Genomic DNA, 26680 nt, shown 5'->3' on the forward strand with positions numbered 1-26680 from the left:
ATTTGTTTCCTCAGGTAATTATAATTTGTCAAACACCAACAAGGACTGTGCCGCGACTCTGTAATAATATACTAATTGGTCTAACTCCTATAGCTAACAGTCGGACTCTGTTACTAACATAATTACTGGTTACTTCTTACCGCTCTTTACACAATGTAAATGAAACCTTTTTTATTGTCTGTAATGTTTTTTCCTTTTTTATTTCTAGAACGTTAGAGGATGACCTGAAGCTAAGCAGTGATGAGGATGACTGCATTCAGGTAACTTCATTTACCTTTGTGTAACAATGAATTACTGTTCACGTAAAAGTATAACATATGTACAAGAATATTGAAACGCCTAGACATATGGAACTGCATCACACACCATTTTTGCCATAGGAAAGATATTAGAATGTGAATTTGATCCTCGTCTTTGTGCTTTTGTATCTTGTATAATATAAGGCTTGTCATGACATCATGTGCACTCATACCAGTACCCTGCAGACAAGCCTTACATTATACTGTACTCTACAGGACATTTGGATGAACTGATGAAGGATGTATGACCGAAAACATTAACCACCAATTATTGTTCTATGTCTCGGATTAAAACCCATTTCTTTTTTGAGTACTGAGTTTCTTCATTATACTGATTGGATTAGTAACCTATTTCAAGCACCTCAGGAATATTACAAAGTGCCATGATTTCCCTTGACACCTTTGTGCAGTCATAAGTCAGAAAAAATAATTTATCCATATATCCTGCTTCTCCAAGGCAGTGCTTCATTTACCCTCCACAGAGACAATAGCAGGTGACAAGGTGTGAGTGAAGAGATCCTGTTTATGTAATCCTGCATCTTATACATGGTAAGAAACAAACAAACAAGCTGAACCACTTGTAAGCAGAGAAGAGCAGCTGCAGCTTCTGTCAGAAAATGTATGTTTAAATCATTAGAAAACTACTGAAGATGTAAAGAAATGTATTAATATGTAAATTATCGGCTACATCATATCTAACTGAAGATAGATTTTTCCTAGACAATTCATATCACAGTTCTGAAACTGTTTAGTGATTTTAGATTGGATGATGCCCCAATTTACAATAACACTCTTCAGTCTTCAGTCCAGCTGTTATTCACAGGAAAGAGAATAATCCGCCACCATTGTATTCATATACAACTTCATTGCACTGAAACATCTTTATAAAAATAATGTGGATAATAACATATCTCATATATTCATGAAGACAGATCAGTAATGTAAAAGGGCCTTGCAGACTAAAAATATTGATGAAGATCTCCAAGGTCAAGGGCGACCTTTTTATTATTATTATTATTTATTTATATAGCACCATTAATTCCATGGTGCTTTACATTTGGACCTTTTGCGCCATTTCCTCGCGGCCGACAGGACGGTTATCCCCTGCCACTGGCGCAGTTCCGTGGTGCCTTCTATGATGGAATGGCTCCAGGAGCTCCTATCATTAGGAAGATGGAGGCTTTAGTCGCTGAGGATTCTTCGGATCATTCTAAATTTGAGACCCTTTGGCGGCCGTGGGATGTTTTTCAGGAAACAGCGGAATTTTCTTCCTTTTTTGACCTTTAGGGACCCCCGCCCTTCTTTTTGCCCTTGTACCTATCCCGGTTTCTTGCCCTTCCTCCTTTTGTATCTTATTTTCGTGATGTCTTGTCCCTTTTATGTAGTCTTGTGGTTAGTTTTTCGTTTCTGCGTCTTCCTTTCCTGTTGCTGATGGTTTTTGTATGAGCTATTGATTTGACCTCCATTGGGCTTTGTCCTCCTTTCTATGCATATTGTGGCTCATGACTGTTATGCATCTGTTTTGCATTATCCTATTTGTTCTCAAAATTTCAATAAAATTTGATTACGTCTAAAAATATTAATGACATATCTTAAGGTTAGATCATTAATATCAGATTAGTGTGATCTAACACCCAGCACCCTGACAATCGGCTGTTCTCAGCAGTTGATACATAAAGAATGGAGCAGTAAGTAGACAGACCAAGTACTACACATCAGCTCTAGAGAGGTGCGAGTACTATTCGAAACGGCCGTTTCAAATAGCACGCACCCATAGGAATGAATGGAAGCGGCCGGCACGCAGACTTTGCCGGCGGCCGGACACTTAACCCCCTGCTTATTGGTGCGTCCATTCACACTCAGCCACTACACATAGAACAGCACTACATGCTTCTTGTTCCATTTTACATGTTCTAGCAGCTGAGAACAGGTAATTGATGTGGGCTGGCTTGAGTCAGATCACAGTATCTTTAAGATAGGTCATCAATGTCTTAGCTGGGAAAACCCCTTTAAGGCCAGGTCCTCAAATTGTGAAAAAGCAGGGGCAAAAACATACCATAGTTATGCAAAACCGTTATAAAATAATGTGAATTTTAATAAACAGTACATCTTTGTAAGGGTTTTGCGTACCCCCACCACAACATTTAAGAAAAAAACACAATTAAAAAAATTCTACCATTCTGTCAATCCTAATGTTTTTATTTTTCAGGGACATACTTTTGTGTACAGTAAATATCAATTAATACAAATCAAATGTAATTATGGAAATATGTAGAAAAATCCAATATAGATTTTATTTTAATTTTTTTTAAAGGGACAATCAAAAATGTCTCTAATATCTCTAAAAAAAAATTAGGCTAAAGCCCCATGTTGTGAAAACATAGCGATTTGCCACTGCAAGAACACCACAGAAAGACGCACTGCATGTTACAGAGCCTGTAAGGAGAATGAGATTCTGGATAATTCCAACCACATTGCAGAAAAAAGTCTGCCAAAGAAAAGCTTTGTTTCAAAAACGCACATAGGCAGCCAATTGAAATGATCTGCAAAATGATGATTCAGATAAAACGTACCTTCCGGGAAATGTTTCTTTATGGCAAATATTTTAGCCCACATTGAGAGAGGAGAAGGCAACTGATGGGCAATCACAAACTAGAAAAGGCCCAAGGGCAGTTTGGCAGAGGAAGCAAAATATGGCCAGTGAAAGTGACAGTTCCATATCATCTTTTTTTTAATGTCCGTTACTGTAACTTTGTCGTCACCTCTCTTGAATAGTGTCCCTTGGGCTCTGTAGCATTAGGACAGCTTTGTCATGTCTCTGGTTCTCTGCTTTACATGACAATATATTGCATTCTGTTTTCACAGACATTCAGTAGCTTTTAGCATTTTTTTTTTTTTTTTTTAAACTCAGTGAACTCTGCCATGGTTATAGTATGACAAACAGATTGACATTTCAGCAGTGCTCATTTTTCATAGAGCTGCTCTTCAGAACAATCCCTATTATGAATTCTTACATAAATCACCTAGGGCTATTGAACATTTTGTATTAGTCAGAGGGAAATAGGGAAAAGGAGCATCTGTTTTTATCATAGCCCAGCTAGAAGACGGGAGAAGATTCCAGGCTGGTGTGTCATCTGAGTTCTGCTAGTTCTATGTACCTAACACCCAAAACAGTGTGAGAGCCCTGTACCAGAATGACAAGAATTACCTCAGATATTTTCCTTTTAAAAGAAATGTTATCATTTTATATTTTTTACAGGGAGCCTTTTACATTCAACTTTATTTCTTATCTACATGTATGTAGAGCGGGAGGAATGAGGAGGTTGATATGTAATTTTAAGATATAACATTCTGTATGACACGTCATTTATTGATCTAAACTCTGCTCATTCTGGACTTAGGAGTCCAGTGGGTGGTGACTGGCAGCCATTTATATATGTACATAGAGATCTATCTGTCACTCACACACAGCACAACCCACTACTGGATGGTGTTCCTGAAATGATTTTGTATCAGTCTACTCAGAGTCTCCTGTTCTATATAATGCTGCCGGCAGAACAGATTTTCAGTGCTACAGGTTCCCTTTACCAATCCATTAAATCAACCAAGCCCCACATATAGATAGGTTAAAGTCACCAAAATCAAATGCTGTACTCCTTTTGTGAATAGATGCATCTAATGCTGAGTTATTGCTGGTTTGGTCAATATGCAAGTTAGTTCTTCAGGGTGTTTTCATTACTCCAAAGGTGTAAGAGGCAATGCCTTTATTGCTCCAAAGAACTAATTTACATATTGACAAAATTATGTTACCTCGATAAAGGAGGCACTGATTCACAAGAGGGAAAAGGTGACCCTATCCTATCTTTCTGGTGACAGACTCCCTTCAAGGAGCTGTTCAGTCATTACTAGCACATTGATATTTCAGCTTATGATTTAGTACATATTAATCCATTATCCTAGGATTGATATTTTCGTATTATTCTATATATATTAACAGTATTAACAGTCTTATCCACCGCACTTGTGCCTATACGTTAGGCTTCTATGAAATTGGTTCTTCATATAAAACCACCTTGTATTGTGATATAATTGAATACTGTAACTGCCTGCAGTGAGAGAAACACAGTTAAGTCCCTGTGCAAATAAATGGAAGCATAATCTAATGTGCTGTTTTTAATACGCTCTGACATGAGGGTTTTTTTCTCCTGGCTTTGGTTACCTTGTTTGGAATGATCTGAAAATTTATAGCCAGGGCAGTCAATCTGTATTCGGTTTGCCAAGACTGAATAAATAGTCCTTTGTGCTTGGTTGTTATGTGTAGAGCATGTTCATCTGTATGGCCTGAACACAAGATCCACAGGGATTCATAAAAGTCAAAGCACTGGTATGCGCTGCTGAGAACTGCTGGATAAATGTATAAATTAAAGCTGGAAAGGAAATTGCACAGCAGTGTCAAGTAGCGAGCACCAACATGAGACATCACCCTTGCAAATAAGCAGTCATCTGTAATGAAATATCATTCCTCGCTGTAATCTTTCACAATAAAGACATAAAAAATCCTGTCTGACTTAAGATCATTTATCAGCAAGTCTTTATGTAATTGCAGTAATGTCAAATCAAGGTAAGCCTAACAGAAGGCAACGACATATTTTGTACATACATGCATACTTATCTGTTCATTTGTATATGATTTGCATATTGGCTATGATGGGATATGTTCTGAATCTGGGACCAACATACACGCCATTCACTTGTGATTTTAGATGCGTCCGTGAAAGGTGACTCTACTTAAACCCTCACACGACACAAATCCACACACCAACGCTGCCACCATATGTAGTTACGGCCCTTGGGTTACTTACTCTTGGTACTTTACAAGTACCCCCAGGCCACATTGGTAACAGTCATAAACCAGTTACCTGCTAGCACTTTGACATTCAGGCCAGGGCCCCACTTTGTGAAGATGCAGCGTTTTGCTGGTTCAATCTGCTTCACCCTGGTGACAGATTCCCCTTAAAAGATTAACCTTCCAAGGACTATATTTATGACAGGATAAATCACTTATAACATATGACTTTTATATAACCAGCCATATTATAGTGGAAGTTCCCTGTTAGTCAGACATATAAATGAGCAGTTTACCTTCATCTATCTATCTATCTATCTATCTATCTATCTATCTATCTATCTATCTAAGCAGTCATTGTCTAGAAATTCATTTTATTTGGTAGCTATTCCTTAGTATATCATGTTTCTGCGCATTGTTCTCCCTCATATTCGAACAGCTTTCCTACACACAAAAAATCCATGCTCTTGATAATTTGTAGAGAAGGTTTATAAATGACATTATTGTCTAATCTTATTTAGCAATACCGATATCTTTTTTATGATTACCATCCACCTGGGCATTATGACTGGCAGAGTAACTTCCAAAATGTCAAAGACCATTGCTTCATATGTTTCTGAACACTCTGTCCTGCCTTTAACTTTGCAGCTTTTATTGGGATACCAGAAATAGACATAATAATTGTTGGCACTGCATCTGTGTTCCAGGCTGCCACATACAGCTCACAGCTTCACTCTCTCTATAAATGACCTCCTTTCCTTAGTAGAATGATATCAGCTGCTAGATCGGGAGCTGCTTCAAAGTGGAAGTCTATGAATACCCTGAAATAAATACCCCCATAATTCTATGGATAGAGAATACATGTGCCATAACCCTTTTAATTTGTACTACTCATGAAATCTGTATGGCTGAAAAATGGAATGTATACAGCAATATATGCCCACTTTTTATTTTTATTTTTTTTCCTTTTTTTCCATTTTTAAGGCATTGTATATTAATCATTAATGTAGCTCATGTAGCTCATCTACGCAAAATGTATATTTAAAGGAACAGTAAACTTGAAATATACTCAACAGGATTTTCTATATCATCCTCACACAATCAGTCTTGTAAAAATACTGCAAAATACACAGGGGATAATGTCATATTGACCCATTCTATTGTTGCCTGCTGTCCAACTAGAGGGATCAGGCTCACCAAGGCTACAGATATTATGTTATGATAGAGTCTCTGGTGCACGCAGAAACTGGCTGAAAACAGAGAGCAACAAAACTAGCTGTTTAAATCTTATACAGTGCTGAAAGATAGATCCAGACACCCAAACGCCTTCACCAGTTCCAACCAAGAAGCCAGATGGACTTGTGCTGAATTTGGAGCCCAAAATATCACCACAGAAACTGGTACAAGAAATAAACACTCCACAAACTGATGTCAAACCAGAACCAACTCATGAGAGTGAATGTCCAAGCCAGAACCAGGAGACAAGTGGATTTCCAGTATCAATACAAAGATCAATGTAGAGTAGTACAGCACAATCAGGATATGGAAGCCACATTAGGTACAACCAAATAGCAAGCAGCTGACTAAGGAGGAAAAGGGTTTAAATATCCCCTCTCAGCTGCTATTTGGCTAAGCTTAGGAGAACCTAGAACAATACATAAGCTAATCAGGTCGGAACGGTAACCTTAAAGCAACAGCCATAGATAGAAGTGAAGTCCAGTAGCCACAAAACTCTAAAATCTAATTCTTTATTAAGTCCATTCAAAAGTAGGTTAAAAAATCTTTAAGATGGCAATATTGAACCCCATAGTGTAAGAAAAGCGTACTGGCTGGCACGTTTCGGAATCCATGTTCCTTAGTCGTAGCAACAGCAGCTAAATTGAGATTCTTTACAACTTGCTTATATACTTATATAAACTTTGGGTACATTGCTATTATGGTTTTTTAAAGCGTACCTCCAATTATAAAACAACTTCATTATAACTTCATTCATAAATTACAGGCAAATGTAACAAACATTGTAATATATCTTACTTAAGAAATATGTTTCCTTCTCCATTTATCAAGCCCAGTTACTTTCTACCTGTTAGTCTATGGAGGGGAGGAGGCTGCTGGAAAACACACAACTGCAGCTGCTACATTCTGATTTAGAAAGCTTTTTTCGGGACTTATTCACAAGTCCACATATTACATACCTGTGGCATCCGCATTTTTCTTGGACACTATTTATAACCATCTCAATATGTTTATTCAGATGTCTGTGGCAGCGCTTTTTTTTTCCACTATTTTGATCACATCAATGAAAATCTATAGGTCTGTGAACAAAAACAGATGCCATCCATGTGTCATCCATTTTTCATGGAATCAAAGACCTGCAAAATATAGAAAATTAAACAAAAAAGCTACTGTTTCTATATAAACAAACATCCTTAAAAATAAGGAGGAGGAAAGTAGGGTAATAAAAGGAGAAGGAAATAGATTTCCTTATTAAGATATATTACAAAGTTTCTTATTTTCTCATGTTTGTTATTTACTTATAAAACGTCTTATAATTGGAGGTACACTTAAAAATACTTTAAATGATTGCTAACTTTTCAGACAACTAGTCTCTTTCATTAGAGCATGTGACTCTTGACAAAAATGTAATGCACTTTAATTAAAAATATTGCTATTTTGTGCCTGAAAAAAAAAATTCTAAAGTTCCTGTCACTAGGCGTTTCCCTTCTTGGTAATTTGCAGTTCACTGCCTGTTACTAGGGAGGTCACATCCATAGATGCCATTAAAGGGGATCTATCATTGGGAAAAGTTATTTTTAACTAAGCATACACATGCATAGGTTTTAGAAAGTCTATTCCACACCTACCTTTTGTATGTAAATCGCCTCAGTGGTTTTTAAATGAGTCGTTTTTATTCATATGCTAATTAGCTTCCAGCCAGCACAGGAAGTTCCCCGCAGCACTCATCTCTACTATTTTTTCCTATCTGTGTGTGCAAACAGGAAGCAGGAAGTCATCAGCAACAGCCTGTGCTGTGCAGATACATAGGAAAGAATAGGCAGAGGTTGCACGATGAGACTTCCGGGGTGCATCAAGAGGCTAATTAGCATATGAATAAAAACAGGCTCATTCAAAAACCACTGAGGTGATTTATATACAAAAGGTAAGTGTGGAGTAGCCTTTCTAAAGGATATGCAGGGATGTGCTTATCTAAAAATGACTTTTCCCAATGATAGAGCCCATTAACAAACAAGACATCTTCACAGTGAGTGGAATGAGAAAGGACTGGTCTATTCACATAGTGAATAGAGAGAGAAGGGGTCGATTTTACTCACAGCATGTCTGTAAACTGCTTTCTCTGTGCACTGGACTGAACATTCTGCACATCTCACAGCTTACAATGTAAGAAAAGTCTTCAATGTACTTGTGTCTACTTTTGGCTGCTTGTGTTATTACAGATGGGAAGTTAGTCATAGACAGCAAGCAGTTTGTGACTGTCCTCGTAGATTCCTCTTTTGCTATGTCAGGGATCTTTTTAGCTCCATCATACCTGTATGTATTTACCTTGTAGTTTCAGTTCAGTGTTCCTGGATCCCTTATATTGTGCTCATTTCTCAGATATCTGTTTGCTATTGTATACTTACTCCTGACAGAATTACATGTGAATAAATCAAACTAGTCATAATGGATAGTGGAGAGGAGAGACTGCTCTTTATTGTGTACACCCATTGCCTCAGAATGTAAAAGATGTAAAATGTAAAAGCATGCTGCAGCCATAATAGGGATATTAGCAGCATAAAACAGAAAGGATACCACAAATGAAGGCTGATGGAGGCATAGAACAGACTGCCCAGCAAGATCCTGCAGATATTTTAACTATTCATCAAAACTCAGATATCCATTAAATAAGGCTTTTTTCAGTAATGTCTCTAAATTCTGCTAAGGCTGTGTTTACACTGCGCCTTTATTTCATGCTGTTCATAATTGCAGTAATGAATAACACATTTTACTATGCATGTCTCCCATATGATAACTGCCAGTACATCAGATGTTTTCATTTCAAAGGCAATTATACAGGTGAAATGCATAGTAACAGTGGTGTAACTAGGAATGGTGGGGCCCCGTGGCGAACTTTTGACATTCTGCACACAGTATTATGTCCCATAGTGGCCCCAGTACACAGTATTATGCCCCATAGTGGCCCCTGAACACAGTATTATGCCCCATTGTGGCCCCAGTACACAGTATTATGTCCCATAGTGGCCCCTGCACACAGTATTATGCCCCATAGTGGCCTCTGACTACAGTATTATGCCCCATTGTGGCCCCAGTTCACAGTATTATTCCCCATAGTGGCCCCTGCACACAGTATTATGTCCCATAGTGGTCTCTGCACACAGTATTATGCTCCATAGTGGCCCCTGCACACAGTATTATGCCCCATAGTGGCCCCTGCACACAGTATTATTCCCCATAGTGGCCCCTGCTCACAGTATTATGCCTCATAGTGGCCCCACCACACAGTATGATGCCCTATAGTGGCCCCTGCACACAGTATTACGCTCCATTATGGACAACCATGAACAATTATTATACTCTGGGGTCTTTTCAGACCACAGAGTATAATAATCGGAGACCCAGGGGTCTTTTCAGACCAAGAGTATAATAATTGGAGACCCAGGGGGGATAAAAAAATTTTAAAAACACTGTTACTTACCTATCCCCGGCATTCTCCGGCACTGTTGGCCATCTTCAATGAGGGCCGGGCCTTCATGTGACCAGGGGGCCTGCAACGCATAAGGACGCAGGCCCGGTCAGGTGACGTCACAGAAGTAAGCCCCAAGCATGCCCAGAGCATGGAGAGGTAAATTACACTGTTTTTATGTTCCCTTACCTCTCCTGCACCTCCGATCATTATACTCGGGGGTCCGAAAAGACCCCCGAGTATAATAGTGCTTGTGGGGCCCGCAGCGTCACTTACCGATCCCGGCATCTGCCAGGATCAATAAGTAAGTAGGGCCCGTTACCGTCTGGAGTAACTTCAGCCAGTAACGGTCTATTAAAAGAAAAAAAAAAAACGCAGCGGTTTCGGCTGTCGCCGGGCCCCCTAATGTCCCGGTCCCTGTGGCAGCTGCTACCGCTGCTACCCCAGTAGTTACGCCACTGCATAGTAACATGTGCTATTCATTACCGCAATTAAAACAATGTTATCCAAACTATATCTGTAACCTAGACACAACCCATTTGTTTTCCTGTCTATATAGTTTTGATTTTTATGTACCCTTAATTTAAAAAACACAATACATCCAGTACGTACTCATGACTATGAGCTAAGTCCTCAAAGTCCAGTACATTCTGTAGTTCAGAAATTTTGTAGGGATGCTCTATGAACTGGAAACGTTGGAAAGGATTGTCTGAACATGTTAAATTACTTCTTTATTATTTTGGTGTCACCAGTTCCATGGTATTAGCTAGCAGGCTAGTTAAAACAAGGATAGGTAGGTAGAAAGGTTGGTAAAAAAACATACTTTGACTATTGAGACCTTTTCACATTGCATCAATGTCGATAAAATCAACTATATTCACTAGTTTGGGAGTGAATCCTACATCTATGGAATAAAACAAGCTTTTGGATCAAAAGGTCCTCAGGTTGGTCAGTTGTCATAACTGATGGACAGAACTACTCTTACAGGAGATGGTACTTTTTCATTTCCTTGTTTATTGTGTAAAGGTACAATCTGTTCAAGTGTTTGAATAGGAAGTCAGATGATAAAGTTGCTGCTTTCTTTTAGAACATGAAGTAAATTTTTCTGCTCTGCTTTTTCTCAGCCGGCAACCCAGGGACAAGCCATCGGACTCCAGAATGACAGGTATCTTTTATCATTTTTATAAGCTATAAATTGCTCCATGAAGCATAGAAACTGGTTTATAGTAGTATATAAGTCACAGTCAAATTGTGTGCACAGAGTGCTTTACTTACTAAAATGTTATTGGACAGCCCCAAAAATGAGGTTTTAGCCAATTCATGAAAATGAACCAGTTTATTCCTTCTCAGGCGGGGATTTATTGAATTGAAAGTTAATAGTAGCAACCTATTACTATTATTTGGAATGCCCATGTGTTTAGTGTATTGTGTATATTTTAGTGTTTCTCAATTATGGTAACTTTGGCTAAGGTCTCACATAGTAGAAATGCAACGTTTCTGGCTGCTACAGAAAAAAATAGCATTTTACAGCAAAGTGAACAAGATTTTGGATAATCTCATCTATAAATTGGAGAAAAAAAGGTTGCGGAAAATATTTGTGTTGAAAGATATAGTCTGGTCAGTAACTTTAAAGTTAATATACAAAAATCAGAAATACTTACCGTAATACTTAACCTGCAGAGGTTGAAAGTTTGAAGCTTGCCTTCCCCTATCAATGCCTTATAAAAGGGGTTGTAAGTTATAAACTATACTTCTATACTAAGCTATACACCCTCCCTTTGTAAATGACTTACTTTACAAAAAAATCTATAATTATCCAGATTGCCCCAGGCACAGTTTCAGATTTTCTGGTTACGTTCTGTTTCCCCGTTTTCGGAAACGGAACATCATCTTTGCTAGCCCATTTCCCCCACCCCATCATACTTACTTGTCCTGTTGTCCGGATCTCCTGGGCACGGGACATCACTTCCTGCATGAGGCCCCTACATGAGTCATGTGGGTAGAGACTCTGAAATATCAAATGCAAGGAGGAACCGAGTGCAATAACCAATGAAATGTAGTATGCTGTCAACTCCACCTAGGTGCCTCATAATGCAGCAGCAGCAGCCTCTCTGCTCTCACCACCCACTATGTACACACATCACACAGTGCTCAATGAACATCACAGAGACTTCCAATGCTCCACAGTGGCTAATTAGCATATCAATAAAGGTGGGCTAATTCAAAAACGGCTGAGAGGATTAACAAATTAAAGGTATGCCTGGAATAGCCATTCTAAAGGCTATGCAAATATATGCTTAGCTAAAAATGAGTTTTTCCAATGATAGAATCCCTTTAAAGAGTAGCTGTCATTTCAAATGTTTTTAGAAATGAATAGTGATATATCTTATCAGAGGAAAATGCTAATTTCTGCCATCAGCTCCTGCTAAGGCCTGCTCAGTAACTGTTATAGAAAGTGATGTAAAGTAACCTGAGAGCTGAAAAAGGACAGAAACAGATCCATTCTTTTTTTTTTAAATATTGATCACTATGTAAATGGATGACCATCCATTTGTGACTGTTTTTTGCTTCTGTTAAATGAATCTGAAAAACAGATGGAAAAAATGTAATCGAAACGGATCCTGTCTCTTGTTCTGGAAGGTCCAGCAAATACTTGTAAAGTTTAATGATTTCAATAAGAACTTTGTAATGCTTAATGTCTCCTAAAATGGTGCGCCATGCAGATTGCTGAGAATAGTCTATCATCAGCTAATTGTCAGGGGAAGTGTCTCATAAAGGAAAACCCTCTATATAAACTTTGTGAGAATTTGATTAAAAATGGAATATGTGTTTAACCAGTTTTTCATCTAATATTGCATTTTGTATAGAAACATTGGGAAGGGATCCAAGTCACTTACAACATTCATTAAATTTTTTCAAATATTACTTTGTCACTTGTATGGCAATCTTATATCAAGTGTTTTATTTTTGTCAACCTTGTATCTGTGACAAATACAAATGAATTTCTTTTTCTTAGTACAATAAGACATACATGTTGGAAATGTAGATTAATTACTTTAATTAGATTAAAGTAATCTTAATGAATATGAAGTACAATTTTAACATTAAATGTAGTGGTTTGTTGGGTGTAAATATATAATAACATTCCATAAAAAAGTTGTGATTCCAAGATTTTTATATATCCAATTACTTTGAGTAAACCATGCATAGCAAACTATTGACATACTGAGCGATTTTGCTGATGGTAAACTGCTCAAGCCTATGTCAGCAGAACCCTGGTGTAATACAGTTCCTACAATTCATCATGCATTATAACGATCCAAATTGTACAGAAAATGCACACGGGCATTTTTTGTGTGTCCGATGAATGCTACATCATTTATAAAAATAAAATTCAGCATTTGAGGAATTTAAAAAAATTACATTTCTAGCATTTTTCATTTCAAGGGCTTACAAGGTTACAGGTAAACTGGCTGGACAATTACATGAGTTTTAATATGTTGTAATCAAAACCTTTTACTTTACTGGGGTTAATGGGAAATAAGGTCGCCTGAGTATAATATTCATCTGAGATGTGCATTATTGAAAAGAATAGGATATTCACAATGTTCTTGCTGTTGCAGATTTTTAGTGTTACCTCCCTGCACTCCTAAATTTAGAAATTTGCTGTACATCAACATCAACATAGTTACTGAAGATGGATTGGGGACCAATGGATAGGAACCCCAAAGAAAAATATCCGATGGCGCTCACCTTCCTATTAACAACAGGAAGGTGAACAGCGTACAACTTTGCTTCAACATTGGAGATCTGATGAAGAGGTTGTGTCCAGTTTGGAGCACAAAAAGCCTCGAAACGTGTAATCAATAAATAAATACTATCCTTTTCACCCATCCAAGGGTTGCCTGAAGACTTTGCGAGTGCCAGAGGATATTTTTCTTTGGGGTTCCTATCCATTGGTCCCCAATCCATCTTCAGTATCTGCTCAACCAGCTACCTCCCTAAGGAAAGCTGAGTATTCCGAAAAATGATGAACCATTGTCCAGACGACAGTTACTCAATCATTATACCTACCAAAAATCAAGGGAAGCATTTCGTGAGACCTCCAAACGCATCCCAGAAAACACAAGGAAGTACCATTAGGAAGCGCAAAGTATCCTTCTACTTTTTTCCTCGTACAGTACTGCAACATCAACATAGTAGTAGTATGCTGTCAGGATTTTTGACATAATTTTCTATCTTTCTATATTGCAGTTTAGGGCTTTTTTAGACTGCCAGGTGTGGCCTGGGTAATATGGTCCATTAAAAGCCCCATTTCTTGGACCAGCCATGGCTCGTCTAAGCCAAACTCACTGCATTATAGTAAATTTATAATGATGTGAGTTCCAACCTGACTGCATGTCTGCCGTCCTGTATTTAAGCTTTATGAACAGTTGCAACACTACTAATACTGTCTAAAACAGTGCAGATTTACACTAGACAGTCTTCATTTTTTTCCAGATTTAATAAAGTATCTAATTGTCAGGATTCGCGGACGCCATGGCTTCCCTGCCAGGCGGCGCATGCCCTGGAGGCGTGTCAGTGATTCCTCTGGCCGTGTTTAGTACACTAAGGGGTTAAGTTGCCTCCTTGGTGTCGGCTTGACTGGCAGGCTGTCTGGCCAGTCATTCCCATCTGTGATGGGTGGGGTTGTTTCCCAGTTCCTATTTTACTCCACTCTACCCATCTTCATTTGCCTGCTATAGGTTCTATATACTTTGGTATTTCCAGGTTCTGTATACTTGTACACTTGCTACAAACTCTTAATATTTGTTTTCCCTTCCTGTTCCTTGCCTGCTTCGTCTTCTTGTTTATTTCAGCATTCTACTTCTTACCTATACCTACTACTGGTCTAGCTTGAACTCTATACAGCTATTGTTCTCTGTTACCTGCCGCTACTAGTTATTCCCTGTTTCAGCCCACTGGTAGGGTTATTATAGGGAATCTATTTAGGTTCCTGTGAGGGGCGCCCTTGTAAGGACGTTACTCTGACGCTAGCCAGGTTCAGTCAGGGGTTCTTATAGGGAAAGTTTCCCAACCTGTTCCCGCCCACGTTCCAGGACTTGCACTCAGCCGTCACCAATCCAGGTCACTGTCTTACATTATAGCAGGCCCATATCCCAGACAGCACTCCTGGCGGTTCAGAATGAGTACCGAGCTCTCGGTCACTGATCGCCTGGATGAGCTGTCAAATCATGTGCAGGGAATGGCTGGGTTAATAACTCAAGTCTCACAACGTCTGGACGCATTGACAACTTCACTTTCAGACGTTGGGAGCCCACCAGTATCTCCACCTGCCTTCCCTGTACACAGTGTCCGGCCTAGTTCTAAAATGCTCCTACCAGATCGCTTTGATGGTAAACCTGACAGATTCCGGACTTCTTCTTTCCAGGAATCATGTCGCCTCTATTTTTGTTTTAATTATTTCCCCTCTGAAGCAGAGAAAGTGGCGATTGTGGTATCACTCCTTCAAGGGGCTCCTCAGGATTGGGCTCTAGCCCTTCCTTCAGGGGCCGCTGAATGGAATTCCTTAGACAAATTTTTTCTGTCACTTGGCCAGGTTTATGATGACCCCAACCGTGCAGCTTTGGCAGAAACCCATTTGTTGTCTATTCAGCAAGGTCGCCGCACAGCTGAAGAATATTGCTCTGAATTCCGCCAGTGGTGCTCACAGACCGGATGGTCTGACGGACCCCTTAAGACCCTTTTCCGACAAGGATTATCTGACATGATAAAAGACGCCATGGTAAGCCATCCTGTTCCTGAGTCCCTGGGCGACTTTATGACATTGGCCGTGACCATTGACAGGAGGCTTAGGGAAAGACGCAGAGAAAGGCAAGCAGGTTCCACATTGCAGGTTAGGTCAGGCCTATCTTTAAATCTTCTTCTGTCTCCGCTAACGCCATTCCTTCCCAGCCCCCTTCACCATTTCCCTCTCAGACCTCTAGAGAGGAACCCATGATATTGGGCTCCACAGCTGCTGCTAGAAGGAGGCATTGCTTGGAGAACGCCTTGTGCCTGTATTGCGGTAAACCCGGACATTTTTTAAGAGATTGCCCATCCAGACCAAGACCGCCACAAGAAAACTCCAGCGCCTGAGTGATCTCCAGGAGGGTCACTCAGGCATACAGGTACCTCCTAACTATTCAGATAAATTATTGCTACCAGTGACTCTGTTTTTTGGGTCCAAAACTTTTGCCTGTCAGGCAATGGTGGATTCAGGAGCTGCAATGAGTTTTATGCATGTGGCCATGGCACAAGCCTTGGGGCTACCGTTAATTCCATCGTGTGCCCTCTTTTCAGTTTCTGGTGCAAATTTAACTCCCCTGTCTGAGGGAAGGATAAAATTTCGCACTGCGGAGGTCATGTTAAAAGTTGGGTGTCTGCATTCTGAAAAAATTTCATTTTTTGTTATTGAGAAATTAACTGTTGATATTATTCTCGGCTTGCCTTGGCTCCGCCTCCACAATCCTGTATTTGATTGGGAAACTGCTGAGTTGGTGAAATGGGGGAATTCATGTACTTCTCATTTAAATACCGTTCAGTCTCCTTTATGTTCAGTTAATTGTAACCCTGAGCTCCCTGAGTTTATTTGTGATTTCAAAGACGTCTTTGACGAGGCCGCTGTGGAAATTTTACCTCCACATCGGCCTTACGATTGTGCCATAGAACTCGTTCCTGGAGCCAAGCTTCCTAAAGGTCGCATTTTTAACTTGTCAGCCCCTGAGCGAGAGTCTATGCGCCAATATGTTAAGGAAAGTTTGGTGAAAGGACACATTCGGCCATCCGTTTCCCCTGTTGGTGCTGGTTTTTTCTTTGTTGAAAAGAAAGATGGAGGTCTCTGCCCGTGTATTGATTATAGGGAGCTCAATAAAATAACGGTTAAGGATCAGCATCCTCTTCCTCTAATACCGGATCTTTTCAATCAGGTGGTCGGCGCCCGGTGGTTCTCTAAAATCGATCTCCGGGGAGCCTACAACCTAATCCGGATTAAAGAGGGAGATGAGTGGAAGACCGCTTTCAATACGCCGGAGGGCCACTTTGAGTATCTAGTCATGCCCTTTGGCTTATGTAATGCCCCAGCCGTCTTCCAGCGATTCGTAAATGATATTTTCAGGGATCTATTGGGCCGTTTTCTAGTCATTTATTTGGATGATATTCTCATATTCTCCCCAGATTGGGAGTCCCATCAGCAGCATGTGAGAGAGGTCCTCTTAAGGTTGCGCCAGAATCAACTTTGCGCCAAGATTTCCAAATGTCAGTTTGGAGTCCAGGAGGTAGGGTTTCTGGGATACATACTCACCCCCGGTTCAATAGGTATGGATCCACAGAAAGTATCCGCCGTGATTCACTGGGTAAAACCGACGACATTGAAAGAGATCCAACGTTTTCTGGGTTTCGCAAATTATTATTGAAAATTCATTAAAAAATTTTCTACTATTGCCAAACCTCTTACTGACTTGACAAAAAAGGGGGCTGATCCTACCACCTGGACATCTGAGGCCAAATTAGCATTTGAGACTTTAAAGAAATGTTTCACCACTGCTCCAGTCCTGGTCCACCCTGACCCCACTCGTCCTTTTGTGGTGGAGGTTGATGCCTCCGAGACAGGGGTTGGCGCTGTCCTGTCTCAGGGGGTAGATCCATTCACTAATCTTCAACCCATTGCATTTTTCTCCAGAAAATTCTCCACTGCAGAAGCCAATTACGATATAGGTAACAGGGAGTTGCTGGCTATAAAATGGGCCTTCGAAGAGTGGAGACATTTTCTGGAGGGTGCCAAACATAGAATTACAGTGTTAACTGACCATAAAAACCTGTTATACTTAGATAACGCCAAGAGGTTGAATCCCCGTCAGGCGCGGTGGGCGCTGTTCTTCACCAGATTTAATTTTATAGTTACCTATCGTCCAGGGTCTAAAAATATTAAGGCCGATGCCTTGTCCAGGAGTTTTGGAATTTGTAGAATCCCAAATGAAGAACCTGAAAATGTCCTCTCTCCTGGGGTAGTTGTCGCAACCCTGACTCCAGATCTGATGTCTGCTCTTACGGATGCACAGGGGTCCGCCCCTGATGCCTTGCCACCCGGTAAGCTCTTTGTCCCGGGTCACCTTCGCTTGAAAGTTCTAGAGGAGGTCCACTCCTCAGTACTAGCTGGTCACCCGGGCATTGCCGGCACTGGTTATTTGTTGTCTCGCACCTATTGGTGGCCGTCCTGGCAACGTGATGTCAAGGGGTTTGTACAAGCCTGTGAAACCTGTGCTAGGGCAAAGGTTCCCCGACAGCTCCCAGTAGGACTATTGCATCCACTCCCTTTACCCAGCAGACCTTGGTCCCATTTATCAATGGATTTTGTTACAGACCTTCCCCTCTCCAAGGGAAAGTCCGTCATCTGGGTGGTGGTGGATCGTTTTACTAAAATGTGTCATCTTATAGCGTTAAAGAAATTACCCACAGCTAAATATCTTGCAGGGTTGTTTATCCGCCATGTCTTACGTCTTCATGGTATTCCCTCAAACATAGTGTCAGACAGAGGGGTACAGTTCGTGTCGAAATTCTGGAAAGCATTCTGCCACAAGTTGGGTATCTTGCTGTCCTTTTCCTCAGCTTTTCACCCAGAAACTAATGGGCAGACTGAGAGACTTAATCAGTCACTAGAACAATATCTTAGGTGCTTTGTCTCTGAGTGTCAAGAAAAGTGGAGTGGTTATTTGCCTATGGCTGAGTTCGCTCTCAATAATCATGTTAGTGCTTCGACACGTCTGTCCCCCTTCTACTGTAATTACGGTTTTCACCCCAGATACTCCTCTGGAACTGGTAATGAATCAACCTTCTCTTCAGTGAAAGACATTGCTAATATTTTGCGCACGATTTGGGCGTCGAGTTTAGAATCTCTAAAGGAATCCCAGCTCAAACAGGTAAAATATGCCAACAAAAAGCGCCGCCCCGGACCAGATTATGCTGTTGGTGATAAAGTGTGGCTATCAACTAAAAACCTCCGCCTTCGTGTACCGTCAGCAAAGTTCGCCCCACGATTCATTGGTCCATATCCCATCACTGAAATAATCAATCCCGTGTCATTTAGGTTGTTACTCCCTAGTTCTCTCCGTATTCATCCGGTTTTTCATAAATCCTTATTAAAGAAGTATATTCCCGCTGTAGTTGCTCGTTCTCCACCTCAACCAGTGGTCGTTCAAGGAGAGTTGGAGTTTGAGGTGGAGCGAATTATTGATTCTCGCAAAGTGCAGAATTCTCTCCAATATCTTGTACATTGGAAAGGATATGGCCCAGAGGAACGAGTTTGGGTTACTGCCAGAGATCTTCACGCTCCCAGATTGGTGGAAGAATTTCATCACTCCTATCCCACCAAGCCGGGAGGTCCGGGTGAGGGTCCGGAGGTCCCTCCTCAAGGGGGGGGGGGTACTGTCAGGATTCGCGGACGCCATGGCTTCCCTGCCAGGCGGCGCATGCCCCGGAGGCGTGTCAGTGATTCCTCTGGCCGTGTTTAGTACACTAAGGGGTTAAGTTGCCTCCTTGGTGTCAGCTTGACTGGCAGGCTGTCTGGCCAGTCATTCCCATCTGTGATGGGTGGGGTTGTTTCCCAGTTCCTATTTTACTCCACTCACCCATCTTCATTTGCCTGCTATAGGTTCTATATACTTTGGTATTTCCAGGTTCTGTATACTTGTACACTTGCTACAAACTCTTAATATTTGTTTTCCCTTCCTGTTCCTTGCCTGCTTTGTCTTCTTGTTTATTTCAGCATTCTACTTCTTACCTATACCTACTACTGGTCTAGCTTGAACTCTATACAGCTATTATTCTCTGTTACCTGCCGCTACTAGTTATTCCCTGTTTCATTTACATCTCAGCCCACTGGTAGGGTTATTATAGGGAATCTATTTAGGTTCCTGTGAGGGGCGCCCTTGTAAGGACGTTACTCTGACGCTAGGCAGGTTCAGTCAGGGGTTCTTATAGGGAAAGTTTCCCAACCTGTTCCCGCCCACGTTCCAGGACTTGCACTCAGCCGTCACCAATCCAGGTCAGTGTCTTACACTAATGCTGAATGATAACTCTGGTGTATTTTTAGACAAAAAAAAAGCCAAAAATAGGTTCAGTAATCCAGAAGTAGTCCAATGGTAACTTAAAAATTAATGTTTAATATCGACATATGAAAAATGAGGTTGTATGCAAACAACCATATTCATAATATGGGTAAACCTGATGCATTTTGGAACCCTAGTTTCCTTACTCATAGTCACACAAACTCTGTTTAAGTTTAAAAACCTAACTTTAATTTAAAACCACGCCCATTTCTTAACTAATAAATTACATTCACATGCTGTTCATCAATATAAAATTTTCACAAAAGTGTAAACAACATCCCCTTGCATGCTGATCATGAAGTGCAATAGAACATATCAGTTAAGTAAATTTGTCGGAGCATGCCAGTTCAGACCTAACTCCCTGGCACTCTTTCCTCTAGCCTGCTGCTTTATGTCATCCAGCTGGGCACCTCATGTTCCTGTACCTTAATGTTACCATGTTTTGGAAGGTTGTTCCCCATAGGTCCATCTGTGGTTTTACATGAACCCTAGAGACATTGTCTGGGATTAAAGCCAAATCTGAACTTTCAGGAGGCAAAGAGACCCTCCGCAGGGTTATTGCCCCTCATCAGTGCGAAGCAGGGTTGGCTGGGTGCGAGGTTATAGACATGGGTCAGAAGATATACATAGCATTATAGCTAGATCATTCTCCTATTTCCAGTATCACCAAATCTAAAATGAAAGGCTAATATTAATGAAATCCTTCATGTGGTGTTCTGATGTTATTTTGAGACATTTCAGTCATGTCTTGGCACAGATGTAACCACATATTATGTAGGATAGACGAGACAGAGGCACCAAAAATAGTTTGTGCAGATGAAAATAATCTCCTCTAGCCATGTAGAGTTTGCCGCCCGACTGCGGAATGGCTGAGGGAATCTCTTTAAATACCATGTTGAAACAGCGGCTTTTATGGGGGGTCCGGACACCTGTCGAACTGTTTCTGTGCTCTTGGTCTACCTGTAAATGAGCATATATTCACTGTAGACAATTCAGGAGGGCGCAGTCTGTGGGGTTACACTGCAGGCACAGTAGTGCTGTATCCGTCACCTGTCATCTGCTGTCAGCCTGATATGTTTTTTTCTCCCTGTCAGTCCTGCATTCTATCAGTTAGTGCAAGTCATGAATGTTTTATGTTCATGAACCTTGCAGAGAGCTCAAAGGGAACTTCTCAGAAATCTTTCCATTGTTCTCTTCCACTAAGAAACTTGCAAGGAATTACAATGAGAATATTTTCTAGGCTAGTAAAGGCAAAAATGAAATTTGAGCATTTCATGTTGTGCTCGTATCAGTCTGGTCTGCGTCTGTACTATTTTATCCCGATGTTCTCTTGAAATGAACTGCCAGTCTGGAGACCGTCATATTTTTTAATATAGAGTTTGGAGTTTTAATATTTTTATTATCATTATATCATCAGACAAAACCTCAGACTATGGAGATGATTTATAGACCTGTCTAAAAGAAAAGCTATCTTTGTTGTCCATAGCAACTAGTCAAAGCGTTAATGAATTATTGGTTGCTATGGGCAACAAAGACAGGTTTTTGCTTTAGACGTTTTTTTAAATCTGTTCTATATTTTATCCTAGGTAGGCTAATCTGTGTGCAAATAAATATATAACTTCCTAATAATCACATCCATATCACTAACAACTACTTGGTATTGAAGTTCTACAACTTGGAATTTAGTATAAAATAAGATATCCTTTTTAGGCTAAGGCCACAGCCATAAAACGCCTCGGAAAAGGCTTTGCCCCTATTATACCTATACAGAAAATGCCAATAGGTAATAATTGATATGCTGCGATTTTCGAAAACGCAAACATTTTTGATATTGCAGTGTTTCTGCTGCTGATTTATTTCTGTAATATGCAGGTAGTGTAAAACGCTGTCGGAGGTTGGAATAGGACAACACAATAGTTTGGGTTTGTTTTGTTTTTCGGATCACTGACATGCTCCTTGTAAGAAAACAATGTATATTATTATTATTATTATTATTATTATTATTTATTTACAGTCCTATGAAAAAGTTTGGGCACCCCTATTAATCTTAATCATTTTTAGTTCTAAATATTTTGGTATTTGCAACAGCCATTTCAGTTTGATATATCTAATAACTGATGGACACAGTAATATTTCAAGATTGAAATGAGGTTTATTGTAATAACAGAAAATGTGCAATATGCATTAAACCAAAATTTGACCGGTGCAAAAGTATGGGCACCTCAACAGAAAAGTGACATTAATATTTAGTACATCCTCCTTTTGCAAAGATAACAGCCTCTAGTCGCTTCCTGTAGCTTTTAATCAGTTCCTGGATCCTGGATAAAGGTATTTTGGACAAACAATTCAAGTTCAGTTAAGTTAGATGGTCGCCGAGCATGGACAGCCCGCTTCAAATCATCCCACAGATGTTCAATGATATTCAGGTCTGGGGACTGGGATGGCCATTCCAGAACATTGTAATTGTTCCTCTGCATGAATGCCTGAGGATTTGGAGCGGTGTTTTGGATCATTGTCTTGCTGAAATATCCATCCCCGGCGTAACTTCAACTTCGTCACTGATTCTTGAACATTATTCTCAAGAATCTGCTGATACTGAGTGGAATCCATGCGACTCTCAACTTTAACAAGATTCCCGATGCCGGCATTGGCCACACAGCCCCAAAGCATGATGGAACCTCCACCAAATTTTACAGTGGGTAGCATGTGTTTTTCTTGGAATGCTGTTTCTTTTTGGACGCCATGCATAACGCCTTTTTTTATAACCAAACAACTCAATTTTTGTTTCCAAAATGAAGCTGCCTTGTCCAAATGTGCTTTTTCATACCTCAGGCAACTCTATTTGTGGCGTACGTGCAGAAACGGCTTCTTTCTCATCACTCTCCCATACAGCTTCTATTTGTGCAAAGTGCGCTGTATAGTTGACCGATGTACAGTGACACCATCTGCAGCAAGATGATGCTGCAGCTCTTTGGAGGTGGTCTGTGGATTGTCCTTGACTGTTCTCACCATTCTTCTTCTCTGCCTTTCTGATATTTTTCTTGGCCTGCCACTTCTGGGCTTAACAAGAACAGTCCCTGTGGTCTTCCATTTCCTTACTATGTTCCTCACAGTGGAAACTGACAGGTTAAATCTCTGAGACAATGTTTTGTATCCTTCCCCTGAACAACTATGTTGAACAATCTTTGTTTTCAGATCATTTGAGAGCGGGCTGTCCATGTTCGGCGACCATCAAACTTAACTGAACTTGAATTGTTTTGTAGAAAGAAATGGTCCAAAATACCTTCATCCAGGATCCAGGAACTGATTAAAAGCTACAGGAAGCGACTAGAGGCTGTTATCTTTGCAAAAGGAGGATGTACTAAATATTAATGTCACTTTTCTGTTGAGGTGCCCATATTTTTGCACCGGTCAAATTTTGGTTTAATGCATATTGCGCATTTTCTGTTAGTACAATAAACCTCATTTCAATCCTGAAATATTACTGTGTCCATCAGTTATTAGATATATCAAACTGAAATGGCTGTTGCAAACACCAAAATATTTAGAACTAAAAATGATTAAGATTAATAGGGGTGCCCAAACTTTTTCATAGGACTGTATATAGCACATTAATTCCATGGTGCTTTACATTTGGGAGTTACATACAGTACACAGAATATATAAGTAGATATAATACTAACAATGACCGACTGGCACAGTGGGGTAGAGGGCCCTGCCCACGAGGGCTTACAGTCTATGAGGGAAGGGGGGTAGAGACAGAAGGAGAGGGGGGGGGAGACTGTTGCATACGGACTTCACAATGATACTGACCACCTAGAATGTCCTGTCAATTTCCAGCTTTATTTACAATTTACATATAACTTTGTCAACTGACCAATTAAAGTGAAGTTTGAAAATGTCTCAATGTGTAACAAAATTGTGGTGCAGAATTCTAACACAATTAATAAATTGTATAATTGTGGAGTACACCCTCTAAAGAAGCATATCCATAGACATAATACATCTCATTTTGTAAAACAACATTTAAGAAAAGAAAGACATTAATCTAATCTATTAAAATGAACATGAGGTTCTTAGTATATATTTTGATCAAGGTGTATAAGCCCACTAGCCGCCATGGGAACCTTTGTATAGTGGATTTCTACACTACTGGGTGTGGCACTGCATAGCACAATCACCACAGCACTGACAAGAGGAGTGATTGAGCAGCCCTACAGCACCCCTGCTGCCAGACCCTGGGCCACCCCCCCATGTGTACAGCACCACAGCAGTGGCAGCCACCCTTCAGCAATGCACCATGTGAACAGATCTCTGAAAGGTCACCTTTCTGTATGGTCTCAGACAGAGGACTGGGAACTAGTAGGTAAATGTCTTAAAGGGATTTTACGGGCAATAAATCATTTTACAAAAAAGGTCTGTTAGTGCTATTGATGGGATATTAAATGACACAATATACCTTTAGCAGTGTTTTGTGTGATTTTTGGGGTTCTTAGTTTATTGCATCCTCTATTTATTTACATCCCTAACTTCCTCTTCTGTGTTTACTACAAGTTCCAGGATGCCTCACTTCTCCTCCCTCTCTCTTTGACTGACCCCCTCCCTTTCTCACACACTCCCCCCTCCCTGTTTCCTTAGCTAGCCCGCCCACTACACCCTCAGCAGCCATCATTAAAATACCAGATCTCTATCACCACACTCCCCTTTCATACTCACTGTCTCCCTCCTTTTCACAACATTCCTCTGCCCTTTTTCCCTAGGTAGCCAGCCCATTCACCACCAGCAGCCATCTTTGTGATTATATATTATATTATCATATATGATTTATGCATTTGCAATAGCCCACTATCGCTCACTGTTCATGTGTCGCTGTTGACACAACCTGACAGGAGATGATAGGAAGGAAAGGTGAGTATGTTGGGTGGGGTGTAGTGAGGGGAGAGGACGGAAAGTGAGGGGACGGAAGGGGAAGGCTGGGGATGGGAGAAGTATAGTGAGGAGAGAGGATGGGAAGTGATGGAATGGGGGGAAGGCTGGGGACAAAAGGAGAGGGAGGAGAGAGGGGGATATAGTATGTGACCCCCGTCTCCGGAAGCGGCAAGACAGAGAGTCACAGGATACTATGATACTATGACTGGGCGGTCACATGACCGCCCCAGCGATCATGGTAAATATTCACTTTTGATAATAAAAGTAATTTATAAAGTAGATGGGGGGGGCTGTTTAGTTTAATGTAAAAATGTCTTTTTATCCCGGACAACCCCTTTAAGCCGTTTCAATTTATTTAAAAACACCTGGGTAGCTTGGTGGCTCAGTGGTTAGCACTGCTTCCTTGGATTCAAACCCAGCACAGTACAGTGCAACATCTGGAGTTTGTGGGGGTTTCCTCCCATGTGCCTGTATGACAGCCACTAACTCCTCTATTCCAAAATGCTCCCTGTGCTTTGAGTCTCCATGAGAAAAGCGCATTACAAATGTTTGTCACGGTCAATTGCCACTGAATGGTAGGAGTTCTGGCACCAAGTAAAAACAAAAAAAAATGAGGGAACAAAAATGTACGTACAGCAACATTTTAATAAAAAGACATGGCAGACACATCCATTACTATACTTTAATGTATGTACTGAGCTATACACACGCTTCTATACACACATCCCAGGATTATACATTGATGAATATACTGAGCTATACACAGGCTTCTAAAGGCAAGGGTTTATTGAATATGCATAGCCATTTATAGACTATCCATTCTGAACCTGATATATTGTAAAGCACATTCTAGTCAGCATTCAAAAATTTGCATGCGGTCAGTTTAGGAAATGTAAATGAGTGATAAAACTAATTAGAGGATGCCCAAAGTTAATCATGCCCTTCACGCACATCCACAGTATCTGAAAGACAGGTCTGGTGTAGCTGGAACTCCCGAAATAGAAGATTATAGTAAACGGTTGTCACTGCCAGCATAACGTGATGTCTGTTGATAAGTGGTTTCGTTGGGTTTTAAGTAGCTGATGTATCTAAGGTTGTTGTGCCTTGAGAAACCTCTCACTTCTTATGATGTTTTGCAGATATATAGAAGGTTCAGTATATAAAATGGGTAAATCTTAAAAGTAACACATTCAGGATTTTACATTTCCATTACACATATAGTACATTTACATAAAAGCTGGGATAATTTCTAAATACCTTGCATTACTTACCTTTCACTTATTTTCAGTTACAACTTATTGACCAGCGCTACATTCACAATTGACAGCTAAAATCTCCCAGAATGCACTGCTGGCCTATCTTATGCGGGGATATAATTTATAAGAAGTGCAGTTTTTTACACCGAATACTAATCTGATGTGAAAAAAAGGTATCTGTCTGCTATATTACAAGGGCTGTTTATTATATGTGTGGTAACAAGATTATAGTCTGTTTTCATTGTCATACAGCATTGTGCATGAAGCTCTGGGTTATATTAGCTGTAGCTCAGGATCAGTAAATGATGAAATAATGTACTCCAAAAAAAGGCATAAAATTTAACTTTTATTAATACTATTAAAATAATATTCCCGGGTATATGGAAATTAAATAAAATATCTCACTTCCTGCATAACCCTTTACTCTTAATAATAAAGTTTGGGATATTCGTCTCAGGAGATAATAATTATTGTCTTGGAAGATACCCCCTTTATTCACCCAA

General features: G+C 40.3%; 1 protein-coding gene across 2 annotated transcripts in view; it reads left to right on the forward strand.

Moving 5' to 3' along the window:
• AFF3 (ALF transcription elongation factor 3) overlaps nucleotides 1–26680 on the forward strand; it is a 249554-nt gene that overhangs the window by 173234 nt on the left and 49640 nt on the right. For both annotated transcript variants that reach the window (XM_075265104.1, XM_075265105.1), the window contains exons 6-7: nucleotides 209–260; nucleotides 10972–11012. In XM_075265104.1, coding sequence (XP_075121205.1) covers nucleotides 209–260; nucleotides 10972–11012 — 93 coding nt within the window. The remainder of the gene's footprint in view (nucleotides 1–208; nucleotides 261–10971; nucleotides 11013–26680) is intronic.

Source organism: Leptodactylus fuscus, chromosome 2 (assembly GCF_031893055.1).
Source record: "Leptodactylus fuscus isolate aLepFus1 chromosome 2, aLepFus1.hap2, whole genome shotgun sequence".
Lineage (NCBI taxonomy): Eukaryota > Metazoa > Chordata > Amphibia > Anura > Leptodactylidae > Leptodactylus > Leptodactylus fuscus.